The sequence below is a fragment of the Sinocyclocheilus grahami genome, unplaced genomic scaffold (assembly GCF_001515645.1).
Source record: "Sinocyclocheilus grahami isolate Dianchi unplaced genomic scaffold, SAMN03320097.WGS_v1.1 scaffold206.1, whole genome shotgun sequence".
In the NCBI taxonomy this organism is placed as follows: Eukaryota; Metazoa; Chordata; class Actinopteri; order Cypriniformes; family Cyprinidae; genus Sinocyclocheilus; species Sinocyclocheilus grahami.
In genome coordinates this window covers 574,350-589,303 of record NW_015505385.1, presented here as the reverse complement: position 1 = coordinate 589,303, position 14,954 = coordinate 574,350, and the positions used below count along the sequence as shown (strand labels likewise).

At 36.5% G+C, this 14,954-nt stretch overlaps 1 protein-coding gene across 1 annotated transcript in view; it reads right to left on the bottom strand.

Moving 5' to 3' along the window:
- LOC107595638 (ras-related protein Rab-26) overlaps nt 1–14,954 on the bottom strand; it is an 83,801-nt gene that overhangs the window by 3,059 nt on the left and 65,788 nt on the right. Inside the window, exons 6-8 of the mRNA XM_016286117.1 lie at nt 1,994–2,059; nt 1,790–1,846; nt 443–519 (exon numbers count right to left, since the gene is read on the bottom strand). Coding sequence (XP_016141603.1) covers nt 443–519; nt 1,790–1,846; nt 1,994–2,059 — 200 coding nt within the window. The remainder of the gene's footprint in view (nt 1–442; nt 520–1,789; nt 1,847–1,993; nt 2,060–14,954) is intronic.

Sequence of the window (14,954 nt, the reverse complement as noted above, 5' to 3'; positions counted from 1 at the left end):
TTTTTTTTTTTTTTTTTTTTTTTTTTTTTTTTTTTTTTTAAAACCGCATTTGATGTGGTTGCTATGGTGTTAATGTTGCTATGGGGTTTCAGTGTGTTGCTAAGGTGTTTTAAGTGTTTAATATGTTGCTATGTGGTTGCTAATATTATGTGTCTGTAAACGGTCTTCCAGTATAAAGATGAATCGGTACATATTAGCCCCACACAGAATGTCCTGATTTTAGAATTGTGTGTTTGTTTATTAGATATCTGGGCTACTTTGATCATGCTTTCAGCTGCCATTAAGAGCGGTTCTCTCAGCTCCATTTACAGTAGAACACGTTGCCAGTTATAAATTCATTCAGCAGATTCTCAATGCGTTTAAAAAAAAAATATATAAATATATATATATATATATATATACAAAAAAAAAAACTGATTCAGTCTGAAAATGAATGACTTACTTGGCCACAGCAGTGAAGGCCAACTCCACATTCAGACCTGATTTAGCACTGGTTTCCATGAAGGGAACGCCAAAGTCCTTTAGAGAGAGAGAGAATAAATGCTCTTCTTCCTTTATAACATACAGACACAAATTAACATTAAAAATAATGCACATTGCATTTATAAAGAGTGGGATCAGTGCTCATGTGTGTTTTTGTCAAGTGCATAAATTTAAACGGTGCAACCTCTCAAAGACAATAATAGAGGCTAAATAAGGCATAGAGAAACTCCTGATAATTTACTCAACCCCATGTCATAAGTCGAAATTTGAGAAACATTCCAGGATTTTTCTCTATATAGTGGACTTCAATGGGTTTTTATATATATATATATATATTTATTATTATTTTTTTTTTTTAACCACAAATGCTCGAACTCAAGCATTACATAATCATGCACGCGTGACATCGGCGGAAGTACCGACCCAGTGCTTACAAAGCATGTACAAAGAAAGTCAAACGCCCTTTAGGAAAAAAAAAAAAAAGGCAAAACAATGATGTTGGACAATTTTGAAATTGGAGGAGAAAACGTGATGCAGTTTTTACACAGACGAAGAACTAACCACGTGTGACTTTTCCAGTGTTTATTACGCAATGCATGAAGTAGCGTTAGTAGATGCACTAGTGCAAGATGAGCATTTGTGGTTTAAAAGTATATACATTTTTTATTTTTAAGAAAGTGATGGATCGTTTCACTAGCTTAGACCCTTAATCATTGGCTGTGTTCCTGTAGAGCCCTTTGAAGCTGCATTGAAATTGCAATTTGGACCTTCAACCCGCTGATCCCCATTGAAGTCCACTATATGGAGAAAAAAACCTCAACTTAATTTTTTTGCGACTGAAGAAAGAAAGACAAGAACATCTTGGATGACATGGGGGTGGTGTGAGTAAATTCAGTGAACTAAACCTTTAATTTAGTCGGTTATGTATTTGTAATTTACGGTTTCAATTAATGCATGAAATGCATTAGTGAAAACTGCACATACAGTGATTTGTGTTACCATTTAAAGATGCATTCAGAAATGTTCCCTAGTTTTACACAAAGATTAGCATTTAAAAATTATGATTAGTATTTTTTTTTAAAAAACAAAAAAAAAAAAACATAACTGCATAAGTTTGTTTTGTCACATATGTATTAAATAATTGTGCAACCTCTCAAACAATAAAAGAGGCTAAATAAGGTGAGCGACGTGCATTTATCTTGTCTCCAGTTGATTTGTAGTTACGGTTTAAAGTTACATTGCCCCTTTAAAAAGGTTTTACTAATAAAGAATTAAAAGTGTGTGTGTGTGTGTTGACATTACAAACCTTAGCCAGTTTTTCACCCTCCTCTCTCTTCACAATCCTTTCATGTGTAGAATCGGCCTGAAACCTCAATCAATCGCTCAATGAATCAATCAATAAATTATGCATTAGTCTTCAATGTTTTCTACATTAATGATGTATGAATTGATGCAACACATGCATAAGGTTTCACATGACGTATCTATAAGGTTCGGCAGGTTCACTGACCTTGTTACCCAGAAGCATGATCACTACGTTCTGCTGAGTGAACTCGTGAATCTCTGTGAGCCAGGCCTGTGAAAAGAGAACAACGTACAGCAATTGTACTGTAAATTTACAGGAAATGACCACAATCTCACATGCAGGGTGTAAATTATTCTGTATCTGGTTTAGGGTCCCGATAAAGTCCACACCTGAATCACTGAGCGAGAAGGAAAACGGCAATATTTTCCAACACTGTATGAGAGGGCAGGTCATTTCAAGGAGTGTTTAATCATTAAATGGCTGGCGGTTTTGCTAGGGTGAATTTGCAGTCACACTAAAAAAAAAAAGAGCTAATAAGGAAAACCAGGAGAAATGACATTCGGGAGAGGAGAGATGGATTAAAAGAGAAAGATGGTGAGAGTGATGAAAAAAGCCCTGCGGACACATGAAGCCTGACCTCGGGTTAATGAAAGCCTCCTGTTAATATTGAGAGTAGGGAATCATAGCAGTGATCAAATTCAGTGACACACCGAGTCAAACAGTAAGGGTCAGACACATCCCGAGTTGCATCATCATCTCGCGCGCACACACGAGCATTGAAAGACATGCTGAATAGACAGAGATAGACTCTCATAAAAAAAGGTACAAAAGCTGTCACTGGCACAGTACCTTTTAAAAGGTATTAATATGTGTCATTTAGGTACTCGCATGTACACTTTTGGAATTAATATGTACCTTTTAAGGTACTTACAGGGGTAAATAAGGTGCAAAGGAGTTTCTTTTGAAAAGGTACTGACACACAGCTTTTGTACCTTTTTTTTTCCTGAGAGTGTATACACCTTTAACACTGATGAAAATGAGGCTGTGAGGAACACATGTACAGTCTTTACAGTGGCACGCACTGCATAAAGGTCGTAAATCACAATTTCACTTAACACAAAGACGATTTGTCAGCTGAACGATCGCGGTGTTAATCAACCGTACAATCCACAGCCTTGTTTAATTCCTGTATAAAGTACATATGGTGCTATGCTGACTAATGTGTGTTCATACTAGTTAATTCTGTCGCACAGTTTAGGGACCAATTTTCATTAACTATTGACTGACTTTTGCCTCGATAAACTCCTAATTTGCATCTTATTAATAGTTAGTAATGGGCTCAGATTAAGGGATCTAAATGCAGTAGCCTTTAAGACATTAATATGCACTTTATACTGTAAGTACTAATAAACAGACAATATGCTAGTAATATGCATGCTAATAAACAACTAGTTGATCGTGAAAATTGGTCCCAAAACTTAAGTGTTAGTGTGAATTCTAAACTATTTGTTCACATGTAACCCATCCTGCACTGTTCATGACGTAAATATACCTTAATTCAGGGGTTCGCAAATGTTTTTGTCAGCCAACCCTTAAAGGGACAGTTCACCCAAAAATAAACATTGTCAGCATTAAAAAAAGAATTGAGGGAAGTCAATGGGGACCATCAAGTGTTTGGTTACCAACATTCTTCAAAACATCTTATGTTATGTTCGGCAGAAGAAAGTCATACAGGTTTGGAACGACATGAGGGTGAGTAAATGATGAGAATTTTCATTTGAGTGAACTATCACTTAGGACCGGCCACATTTCCTTTAAAAAAAAAAAAAAACGCCCAACTTGATCATGAGCGAAATTTAGTGGTGAAGTTGTTTTTTGATCACGTGGATTTCTATTGGAATAACTGGGTTGCATTTGAAATTTTGCAGCTGTGTGTGTTCAAAATTGTGTGTTAATTGGTAACATAATGAATAACCATGGCAACTAATTACAAACGGAACACTGGAACAAAGGAAACGGGAAACAGAAACATTCTAAAAGTCATCGAAACTAAAACACCTCAAATAAACTGACAAATATTAAAACATTTTTTAGTAAGTCATTTATTTTTTTTATATATACACACACACACACACACACACACATATATATATATATTGTCATATTTTGTAATTTGAACTGCAATATGAGTGAAATTGCTACTGCTGAGACGTATAAACACAAATATTTATGTCTTAAATTCATCACATTCAAACCTGGGCACTCCACAATTGGATTGGTTGATTATGCACAATGCATGCATACTACTTTTCAGTCATTAACAAGTACAATCATGATGGGGAAAACGAAGCCAAACCTGGAAATTTTAGGCAATTTAGAAATCCCAGCCAGGAAATAGCGAGGGCGTATGGCCACCCCATGTAATAATGATCATCTGATTGTTCATTATCATGCTTATTTCACAGCTCCGGTCTGAATAAATAAATGCAAAGGCATGCACATCTCTTCTCGCCACACCTTCAGCTCTGCAACAAGCGTTTTCAGGCCGGGATTTATTACAGCATGGGCTTTTCGATAACTCTATGCATGCAGAAGACGAAGTGTGTTGCACAGTCTGTCTGTGTGAAATCTCGGCTTTCGCATGTGCATCTCTTTGCGGTCGGTCAAAATGCGGCCGCACTCCCACGCTCTCGTACCCTGACTCATCCCAGACTCTGAAAATGGGTCGCTCTCTCCATGCCTCTGAAACTCACTCACCCTCATTTGCATTTAAAAAGCATAACGGTACTATTTAGCAATCTGTCATTAAAGCCCTGTACTATATCAGTGTGCATGTTTCTTTCCCCCCCGGGCCCGGCGTTTGATCCCTCTGCTGTGTTTAAGTTCTGCTTCCAGGCTTTTTTGAAAGTACAATCAACACCGGTCCACAGATACGCTTGATTTTTCTTTCACCGGCTGAAAAATAATTCATTAAGGCAAGAAGGCTGTATTGAATGTTTGATTTGTGTTATTCTGACTAAAGGGCCACATTTCAAGAGCCCTCTGGCCAACAGTGCGGCATCATATCGCAGATTACACAAACGGCTCACTCGCATTCACAGGCAACCAGGACCTGGTTAGTACATATATATTTAATGTGCACCTGCAAAAATGATTTTCTTCAGTATTTCTGGTCTTGTTTTCCAGTACAAATATCTAAAATTTTAAATTAAGATAAATGTACAGTGGTTGTGATCTTTTGCTGTAGTGAAATGTAAGTTTACATTTCCAAACATTAATTTTGCCATCCATTATCACAATTAATGGCAAAATGAATGTTGTAAACTGATATTTTCTGCTGACACACTACAGCGAAGGACAGAAATAACTCCCTTTAAAACCATTTTTTAGATGCTGAAAATACTAGTGTTCTAATCATTTTGGCCACTACTGTATATGAGGAGGTTAAGGAGAAAATTAATTAATAAAATATTGTTTTATTTTATTACTAAGTCTTGTTTCCTGAAAACAAAAATTTAAGTGAGTTTATACTTAAAACAAGAAGTTATCTGCCAATGGGCTCAGAACAATAAAATTAATTCAAAGGGAAAACAAGTTTATTTTTCTGAGCCCACTGGCAGATATTTATTGTTTTAAACAAACAAAAAAAAACTCAAAAGATCGTCATTTTGCTTTTTCTTTCTTTGATTTAGATATAGATTAAGATGTTTTACTGAAAAACAAGCAAAATACTTCTTGTATTTTTATTTATTTCAGTCAGTCTGCTGATGTTGTCAGGCCGATATCCGATATGAAATTTAATCCATACTCCTTTTATTTACACGTAGATTACTTTTATCATTATCTAACACTCACTTAAAGTTAATCATCTGTAAAAATGTAATCCGTAGCAAATCTGAAAATAAATATCGGTTTACACTGTAGTGTTGTGATGCCAATTCCATTTTAGCATTTAAAAGACTTTTTATTTATTCATTTACTTACTTGCTTTACTGTTTTAGTTACACAAAATTGTTGAATTTTATCATATTTACCGGTTATCGGCTATATGTAGAAAATAATAATCGGTAAGAGTTCAGTGCATTCCTACTAATACACCTCAATGAAGTCAGTTATTTATCAGAGATTTACTGATGGTTAGAGCATCGAAGGTGTGACGTCAACAACTCTCCAGCTGGATCACATGACTGATAAACCAGTCATTCAATGGCCTTCACGTCACCGAAGTTTTACCACAGAGCCTATAAAAATGCCATAAATGAATCCTATCTGATGCAAAATTCTAAACGACATTGCATTCGAGGGTAAATATCATGTGAATCTGCATTTATTCTAAAGAAAGTAACTCGTTTCAAGCTAATTATTTCTAAACTCAAGCCAATTCAGCCACTGTTGCGGTCAAATTAGTGTTGAGGATTCTAGAATATTTACTTATACTGACGTCGAGCTGCACCTCTTTAAAGTTACGTTTCAAAGGAAAGAAACAGTTTCATCTCATATTAAATGATTTCCTTCACAACTTGCGACTCCTCTGCAGTTTCTCACAGGAGATGCGATTGGACAAGTGGTCAAGCCCTCAAAACCCCTGATAAATAAGCCTTCTGTAAAACTTTCAGGAAATATACTGCAAAAGGGTTATAAATAAGCTGCTGTGTTCTGTGGCAGAAATGGCAACACCGATGCAATTTAAAAACAAGTTTGTTTAAAAAAAACAACATTCCGAATAAAAATAATATTTCATCAAATGCTACAAACTATATTATCTTGACATATCTGCAACCAGTGCGAGACAAATGTGCTTTTGCTCAGGATACAAATAGAATAGAAGTCTCCATTTGCTCTCCATCTCATTTCTGAGTTTTAAATAGATTTTTTTTTTTTCAGGTTTAGATAACATGCAGAGATATGTAATCTTTTTGGCAACCACATACCACTGATAAATGAATGCATGCATGGTTAATCCAGATGTTATTTTAAATTCCAAAGTTATTTTAGTTCACCCCCAGGCCAATCAAGATGTAGATGAGTTTGTTTCTTCATCAGATTTGGAGAAATGTAGCATTGCAGCACTTGCTCAGCAATGGATGCTCTGCAGTGAATGGGTGCCATCAGAATGAAAGTATAAACAGCTGATAAAAACATCACAATAATCCACACCACTCCAGTCCATCAGTTAACATCTGGAGAAGACAAAAGCTGTGTGTTTGTAAGAAAGAAATGAATCAAGACGTTTTTAACTTCAGACCGTTGCTTCTGGCTAAATAATCCAAAATAACATTTCTTCGTGAGGAAATAACGTGGCGTGAGGATCTTTTCAGCAAATCAACAGTAAGGCTTTATCAGTTATTCAGCCGATATTAAAGGGGGTCATATGATGCTGCTAAAAATAACATTATTTGGTGTGATGAAATGTGTTTTAAAGTTCTCCTCTATGCCCCGCCTTTTTGAAACGCGTAGATTTTTACAAAGCTCATCGGTCTGAAAAGGCGAGGTGTGCTGTGATTGGTCGAATACCTCAAGCGTGAAACTGAAATGTTACGCCCCTCAGATACTGTTGATGCCGTGTGGTGGCGTTATGCAAATCTTCCCACATAGTGATGTAGATACGTGGGGGCGTGTTAGAACGAACCGTTTTAGGAGGGCGTGGACCAGTCTTAACTTTTATAAAGAATATCTCTTTGGTTTTGAGACTTTAGTCTTTACAACTTTTCAGATCTTCTTTATGCACCAAGAGCTTGTAACACTCCAAAGAGAAAGGACAAATTTAAATCCCATCATATGACCCCTTTAAAGCAATATTTAGGGTATTTTATTCTCATTTAGACCACTAGATGGCACAGTCACCACAGCATTTTCCTAAACATCCACATTTTCACCTTGCACATGAAAATGTTGCTAATCCTTGACCTGATCATGAGAAGCAACAAAGTAAATACTACACTAATTTTGATCTAATACTTAATGTTTTTCAAAATGCTATATATTTATTTAGGAGAAATGAGAATCAAAAAAATTACAGAATATATTTTAAAACAAAGGTCTTGTTAATTTTCACAATAAATTAATAAAATAATAGAAGAATAATTTGAAGTAATTACATCAACAGCTTTTATACTAAAGGACTTGTGATAAGTGACCCTGTTGAGGATAAAATCCTAACAATTGACATGATGATAAAGTTGGTTGTAATAAAATATTATAATTGTTATTACTGTAAAGCCATATTTTATTATTATCTCCAAGTAATGTAAGAAGTTTTCAGAATCTGTACTACTTTTGAATAACGTTTTCTGTAATAAATTAATGACCGTATATTCACTGAACAAAAAAAGTATTTTATTAATCAACATAAACCGAAAACAGCACATTTTGCTGAAGTGGCTGTTTTAAACTTAACTTAGATATTATCAAAAACATATTACTTGAGCTAAAGTATTTGTAACAATAATCAAGCGCTGAGTTAAAGCTAAGCCGGTTTCTGTCAGAGAATGAAAAAAAATAAAGTTACTGCAATTTTATTTTTATTTTTTTTCCATTTTTATAGAGAAACCGAATTGTGAGAAATTCTGACTTCTCGGAATTCCGAACTTTTCTCTTTGAATTGTTTAAATCAATGCAAGTCAGCCCCTTTTTTTTTTTTTTTTTTTTTTTTTTTCCCCTCCTGCCACAGAACAAAAAATTAGTTAATTGTGACTTTTTTTTTTCTTCTTTTTTTCTCACAATTCTGATCATTTTCTCTCAATAGCAAGTTAATTTCAAATTTTTGCAAAACTTTTTCGAGTTAATATCTTGCAATTCAGACTTATTTTTTTTTTTTTTCATCAGAAGTGCAAGAAAAGTCTGAACTGTTAGATAAGTCACTATTATTATTATTATTATTATTATTATTATTATTTATTTTATTTTTTTTGCTAAAAATAATCGCAACTTGGGCCCAATTTTCTCTAATACTACATAAATCCACACAGCACAGCTATTAGAAATGAATGTCGAAATCCTCAAACACCGAGAGAGGGAGAGAGAGACTCTGCTCCAAACCATTTAATTGAAACGTAGCGCGGGGGCTTCAGAGCTGTGACCGATGAAGATGTGCATATCAGGATTCTTATGTAATGGAAAATGCAGACGCACTAAGCAAGAGTGATAAATTAGTTTTATTTACCGAAACGTCCAATAAAACATGACGAGAATATAAATGGAGGAAAAAGAGGATGTGGCAAGAATGATGAAGGCTTTTATAACCGAAGATAAAGGGAGAATAATGTGAAGTTAATCAAAGTAAATGGTGATAAACACAACTGAGATGAAGAGAAAAAACAATTATGCAGAAGTAAATGGACTGGCATGACTGAAATGTAACTTTTATAGCAGGAGAGTGAAATGAAAAACATAAATGGAGGAAGAAGACCGAAAGAGCGACCGTTCTCGGCCAAAGACCTGTAGATACGGTCTGGTTATTCATCTTATTTAGCGACGCAGAAGGAAAGTAGTTTGTCAAGCTATACATTACTCATGATTTAAAGTAGTCTACAGTCAAGATACTGACAGTTACTTAGACCATAAACCGAGGAGAATATATCAAATAGTGTTTCTGACTGACTGAATGAATGAATTCAGGTTCTTCACAGAGATGCCATAGAACCATTTAAGAACCATTTTTTTGGTTCCACAAAGAAGCATTCAGTCAAAGGTTCTTTTAAAGAACCATCTTTCTTACCTTTTTTATACAGTAATCTGGAGAACCTTCTTTCGCCACAAAGAAGCTTTTGTCAAACAGAAAGGTTCTTTATGGAACCATTTAGACAAAAAAAAGGTTCTTCTATGGCCTCGAAGCACCTTTAGTTGTAAGTGCATGTTACACAATACAACAAAATAAATCTACACTGAAAATAAGTGTAGACCGAACACTTCAGGGTTATTTTAGTATCACTGAGATATTATTATCGTTTATATTAATTAGTAGTTATTCATTTGAATATTTCAGTGTAAGTTTTAGTAATTTTGTGGGGGTTTTTTTTGTAATTTCTTTTTTACTTCTGCATTTTTAAAAAAAAAATTTTTTTAAACATGCATAATTTTCCTTATTTTATTTCAGTTTTATTTATTTTAGTACATCAAGAAAATCCAAATTGTATTTTTATTTTTATTTTTTTTATATTTTATAATTTCATTTAAAGTTTATTTAGAGTAACAACTTTTAATGGGTTTAGTTTTTGATAACCCTAAGTTTACAGTAAAAACCGCAACATGAAAATGAAATATAATCACAATGATGTGTCACAAGGACTTCTGGTAATGTCCTTTTACTGTTTTTGACTCAAATCCCATTTAATGTGACGATAAACCATTTTTCACTAAATACGGAATCTTACACAACTAATTATAAACATGTAATTATTGTTGCAATTTTTACAGCCTTCTGTTACAAAATTGCTTTATACTGTAGAACATAAAGTTTTAACGCAATATTTTGCTGGAAAAAAAAAGGGGGAAAAAATCCTCCAAATATTTTTGCATAGAGATTCAATCAGTCAGATCGCTCTGATCTACTAAATAGTTTCTATGCATGCGTTTGATTTAAAATGGTGCATTTACAATTTATACATTGCACTGTCTCAAAAAAAAAAGTCTGCAGAATTAAGTGCCCATAAGCAAAGATGGCACATTTCAAATCGTATAATTCCTGCCATTGACAAACAGCTATTACTACTATTAAATACTATTTAGATATTTTTATTTTTGTTTTAGTGACCTCCTCCTTTAGTTCCTAGTATTAGTTACTTCAACTGACTTACTTAAAATTGAATACGAATTCGTTTTGGCAATTAAGTGTATAATTAAATAAATATCCAGATTTAACATTTAGTGTTTTTAACTTTTACTTTAGTTAACAATTTTTAACTTTTTTTTTTTTTTCTCTCTCTCTAATGATAATAACACTGGCTGTTTGATAGTATATGCATGAGTTGTGATGGTCAGTTCATCTGTGACTCACTGAGCCAAGAATAAAGAGGAAGATTGAGTCTCGCTGGCCTTCTCATCTACTGACTCGATTGACTTTTCCTTGCACGTCTGTGGCCACAATCATCTCTGCATGACACAGGAGTGATTCTGCTGGTGCGTTTGGCAGGCTGGTCTCTCCCACACGTGTCACACTCTCCACGACCTCCCATCTGCTCCGTTCCTCCCCGTCTCCCGCTTTTGTTCCCGCTCGCGCTGCACGATTTCTCACGCGGCTGAGGTCCAGGACTCAAGGTTTCCGCTGGGCCTCCTGATGCCTCATCGCAGTGTTTGGATCAGTGTTGTGTGCTGTATGTGAGCGGAGCGACAGTAATTTCCTCTCTGCTCAAAGCCGTCTTCAATCATCTGCTCCAGCTTTAGTCCAGGGTTCCATTTCCTGCTCTCCTTCACTGCTAAAAGAAACCTCGCCAACTGTGCTGTGAGACAATTGCATTTTCTCATGCAATGTCCTAATAAAACTAACTTCTAAAAAAAGTATCTGCTTACCAAGGCTACATTTTATTTAATCAAGAATACAGTAAAAAAAATTTAAATTACAATTTAAAATGACTCTTTTCTATGTGAATATTTGTTAAACTGTAATTTATTTCTATGATCAAAGCTGCATTTTCAGCATCATTACTCGAATGTTTAGTGTCACATGATCCTTAAGAAATCATTCTGAAACATTTCTGATTATTAATGTTGAAAACCGATGTGCTGCTTCATATTGTGGAAACTGTGATGCATTTTATTTTTCAAGATTCTTTGAGTAGAAAGTTCAAAAGAACATGTATTTTATTTGAAATAAAAATCTTTTTTTAACATTATTATAAACATCTTTACTGTCACTTTTGATCAATTTAATGCATCCTTGATTAGAGAGAGAGAGACCAAAGGTTGTGGGTTCGAGTCTTGTGCCAGTGGGGGGAGTGAATGTACAGCACTCTCTCCCACCTTCAATACCAAGACTGAGGTGCCCTTGAGTAAGGCACCGAACACCCAACTGCTCCCTGGGCGCCTCAGCATAAATGACTGCTCTGGGTGTGTGTGTGCACTTTGGATGGGTAAATGCAGAGCACTAATTCTGAGTATGGGTCACCATACTTGGCCACATGTCACATCAAAGGAATATATATATTTATTGTCTAGGTGGGTATATTTATTCTTATTGATTAATTTTTGTCCTTTTAACTCACAAAAATACCATAACTTTTGCTGAAAAAACATGTCAATCTGTAACACACCAAACTTTCCAACGTTTTCAAATTTGTAAAAAAAAAAACATTCTCAAAATATATAAAGTCGTCAAACATTATTGCATTGTTATCATTTATCTTGTAGTATTACTTTTAATTTTAAATCATATTTTCATCAACAGTGTCTTTTCATTTAAATCATTTAATTTTGGTGATTAATAATGCTGATAGTCAGTGTTAATTTTAGAAAAAAAAAATAATTGTCCAAATAATATTTCATAAAATCCATCTTTCTCACTATTATAGCTGAAACTGTAGTTTATTACTACAGTTAATGTGGTTTCTGACATGCTATTACATTATGAGCCATCTTATGCTCATGAATATCAAAGCGAGAGAAAACGTCACGGTTACGTATGTAGCCCTCGTTCCCTGAAGGTGGGAACGGAGACGTTACATCAGTGACTGTCGAATCAGGGATCTTGCTGGAGAGCCCAATCACCTTCTAGTGCTAACAAAACAAGCCAATGAATGTTGGCGTGCAAGCTTTCCATTGCGCAATTACATACGTAACGGAGACATTCCCTATCAGTCAGTCACATTCGACAGTACATCAGTGACTGACGAATTGGGGATCCCAATGAAAGCGCCACTATTGCTGACCTCCTCCAGTGCCTTGCGAAAGCCAAGACACGAGGCGATAGGGACAGCCCGAAGCGGAGGACCTTTACTGATATGCTCGCCCCTCGAAAGCGAAGCGGAGAAACGGCCTGTGTCGAGGGAGGATCGAGACATGAAAGTACGCGTCCTTCAAGTCGATCGCTGCGAACCAATAATGGGACGAATGCATTGAAAAATGCGTTTCTGCATCAACATTGTGAACCGGCGCTTGTGAAGGGCCTGGTTCAGAACGCGCAGGTCAAGGATTGGTCATAACCCAGCGCCTTTTTTGGGTACAATGGAGTAAGGGCTGTAAAACCCTGACTTCATATCGGCTGGAGGGTCCGGCTCTATCGCATCCTTCGCCACCAGGACTGCGATTTCTGCTCGCAAGACGGGAGCATCCTTGTCCAGCACCGAGGTGAACCGAATGAGGATGTCGGGTGAACTGAATCGCATAGCCAAGTCTGATGGTTCTCATGAGCCAGCCTGGGGATCGCTAGCCAGGCCCCCAGAAACCATGCAAGCAGGACCAGGGGACCCACCGACTGTACCCCTGGGGGCAGCGAGGTGGAGCGCAGGGACCCGACCTAGAAGGCATAGCATCCCGGAGTAGTGGCGGAGTGCGCGGTGCGACACTTACCTGGCTCCACGGTTGGGCAGGGGGCACGTGAGGAGACATAGCGTCCTCGAACCGGGCCCTGCTGGCGAAGGGAGAGGGGGAACGGGAGTGTCTAGGCTGTGTCTTGTACACTACCATCCTCGCCCTCTTGCGACCCGGAGAGATAAGAAACCGCTCTTTTGTTGAATGTTTGGGCATTTGTTTGGTGCAACAAAACACAACGGGAACAAAAGATACTCCACCCGGCCCTCCTCCGGGGGAAGGAGTGGTGCAGTCACCATCTCCTGAAGAGCAGAATCCAGAGTCTCTGGGTCGCCCGTACTGCTTTACGGGTCTGGCAGGGGCAGAGATGGACTGCGCCACTTTCCTAATGCCAGCTCCACGCTGCGGCCAGTGTGAAGGCTGCTGCTGGAGCAGAGGTGGAGGCAGCGGAAGGGCACCCTCGTCGACAAGCAGGCTCCAAAGTGAAAAGCTGAATGTGCGAATGCACATTATAGTTGTCCTGCACGCGGGGCAAAGCTCATTCATTGGCTTGTTTTGTTAACATTTGAAGGTGATTGGGCTCTCCGGCGAACTCAGATGCTGTAACTTTCTAAACAACCTTCATCTCTCCAAAATGGCAAAACTCTACCTCACGCTACTCACAAAGAATCCTCCCTCACTACCATCAAACTCATTTTGAAGCTTTGCCCTCTCACACTCACACAATCCCATCCCCTGTTTTCGGATAATATAATATAATAACAATATACGCTCTGGCAACTAATATATTGTTATGGTATAACCTTCGGGCGAGACGGAATGAGAAAAAATGGTGAAATTAAGCAGCGCTGCTGTGGGTCTAATGGTTATTGTGTTTAATGGCTCTATCAAAGACTCGGCGCTACTGTAATCAGCCACGTTGTTCAGCCACAATCGCGCGGCTGATTGCGAGACATCTAAGAGAGCTGAACTGATTGCTAAAGTTAGTTTCATCCTCTGAAGAAAATTAGACTTCTCCATTACAACCTGGACAAGAGCGAGCCAGGAGAATAAAACTAATTAACTTTTGAAGACAACAGAAGTGAAGAAATTATAAAAAAATATATGTATGCGAGATGAATTCAGTCTTGAATCAACATACAAATGTAAGTCTACATTATAACCATATGAAATTTGCTATTTTAATTACTAATAGTACTACTATACAATATATACAGTATTACAAATTTATTTATTCATCTGAAACTAACTAAATACTCGGGCAAAGCTTGTTTTATACACTGTGTTCAAAAGTTTGGAATTGGTAAGATTTTTAATGGTTTTGAAAGTCTTTCACTCTCCTCAGCATTGATTTAATCAAAAATACAGTGAAAAAAGAACTATTTTCTATGTGAATATAATATAAAATGTAATTTATTTCTGTGATGCGCAGCTGTATTTTCAGCATCATTCCTCCAGTCTTCAGAAATCAGTATAATATGCTGATTTGCTGCTCAAAGGAAAGTTGTGCTGCTGAATATTTGTGTGGAAACTATGAGAATTTTATTTTTCAGGATTCTTTGATGAATCGAAAGTTAATTTATTTAAAATTAATATTTTGTAGCATTATAGATGCCCATACTTTCACTTTTGATCAATTTAATGCATCATTGATGAACAAAATCATTTATTTCAAAAACTGACCCCAAACTTTCGAAAGGCA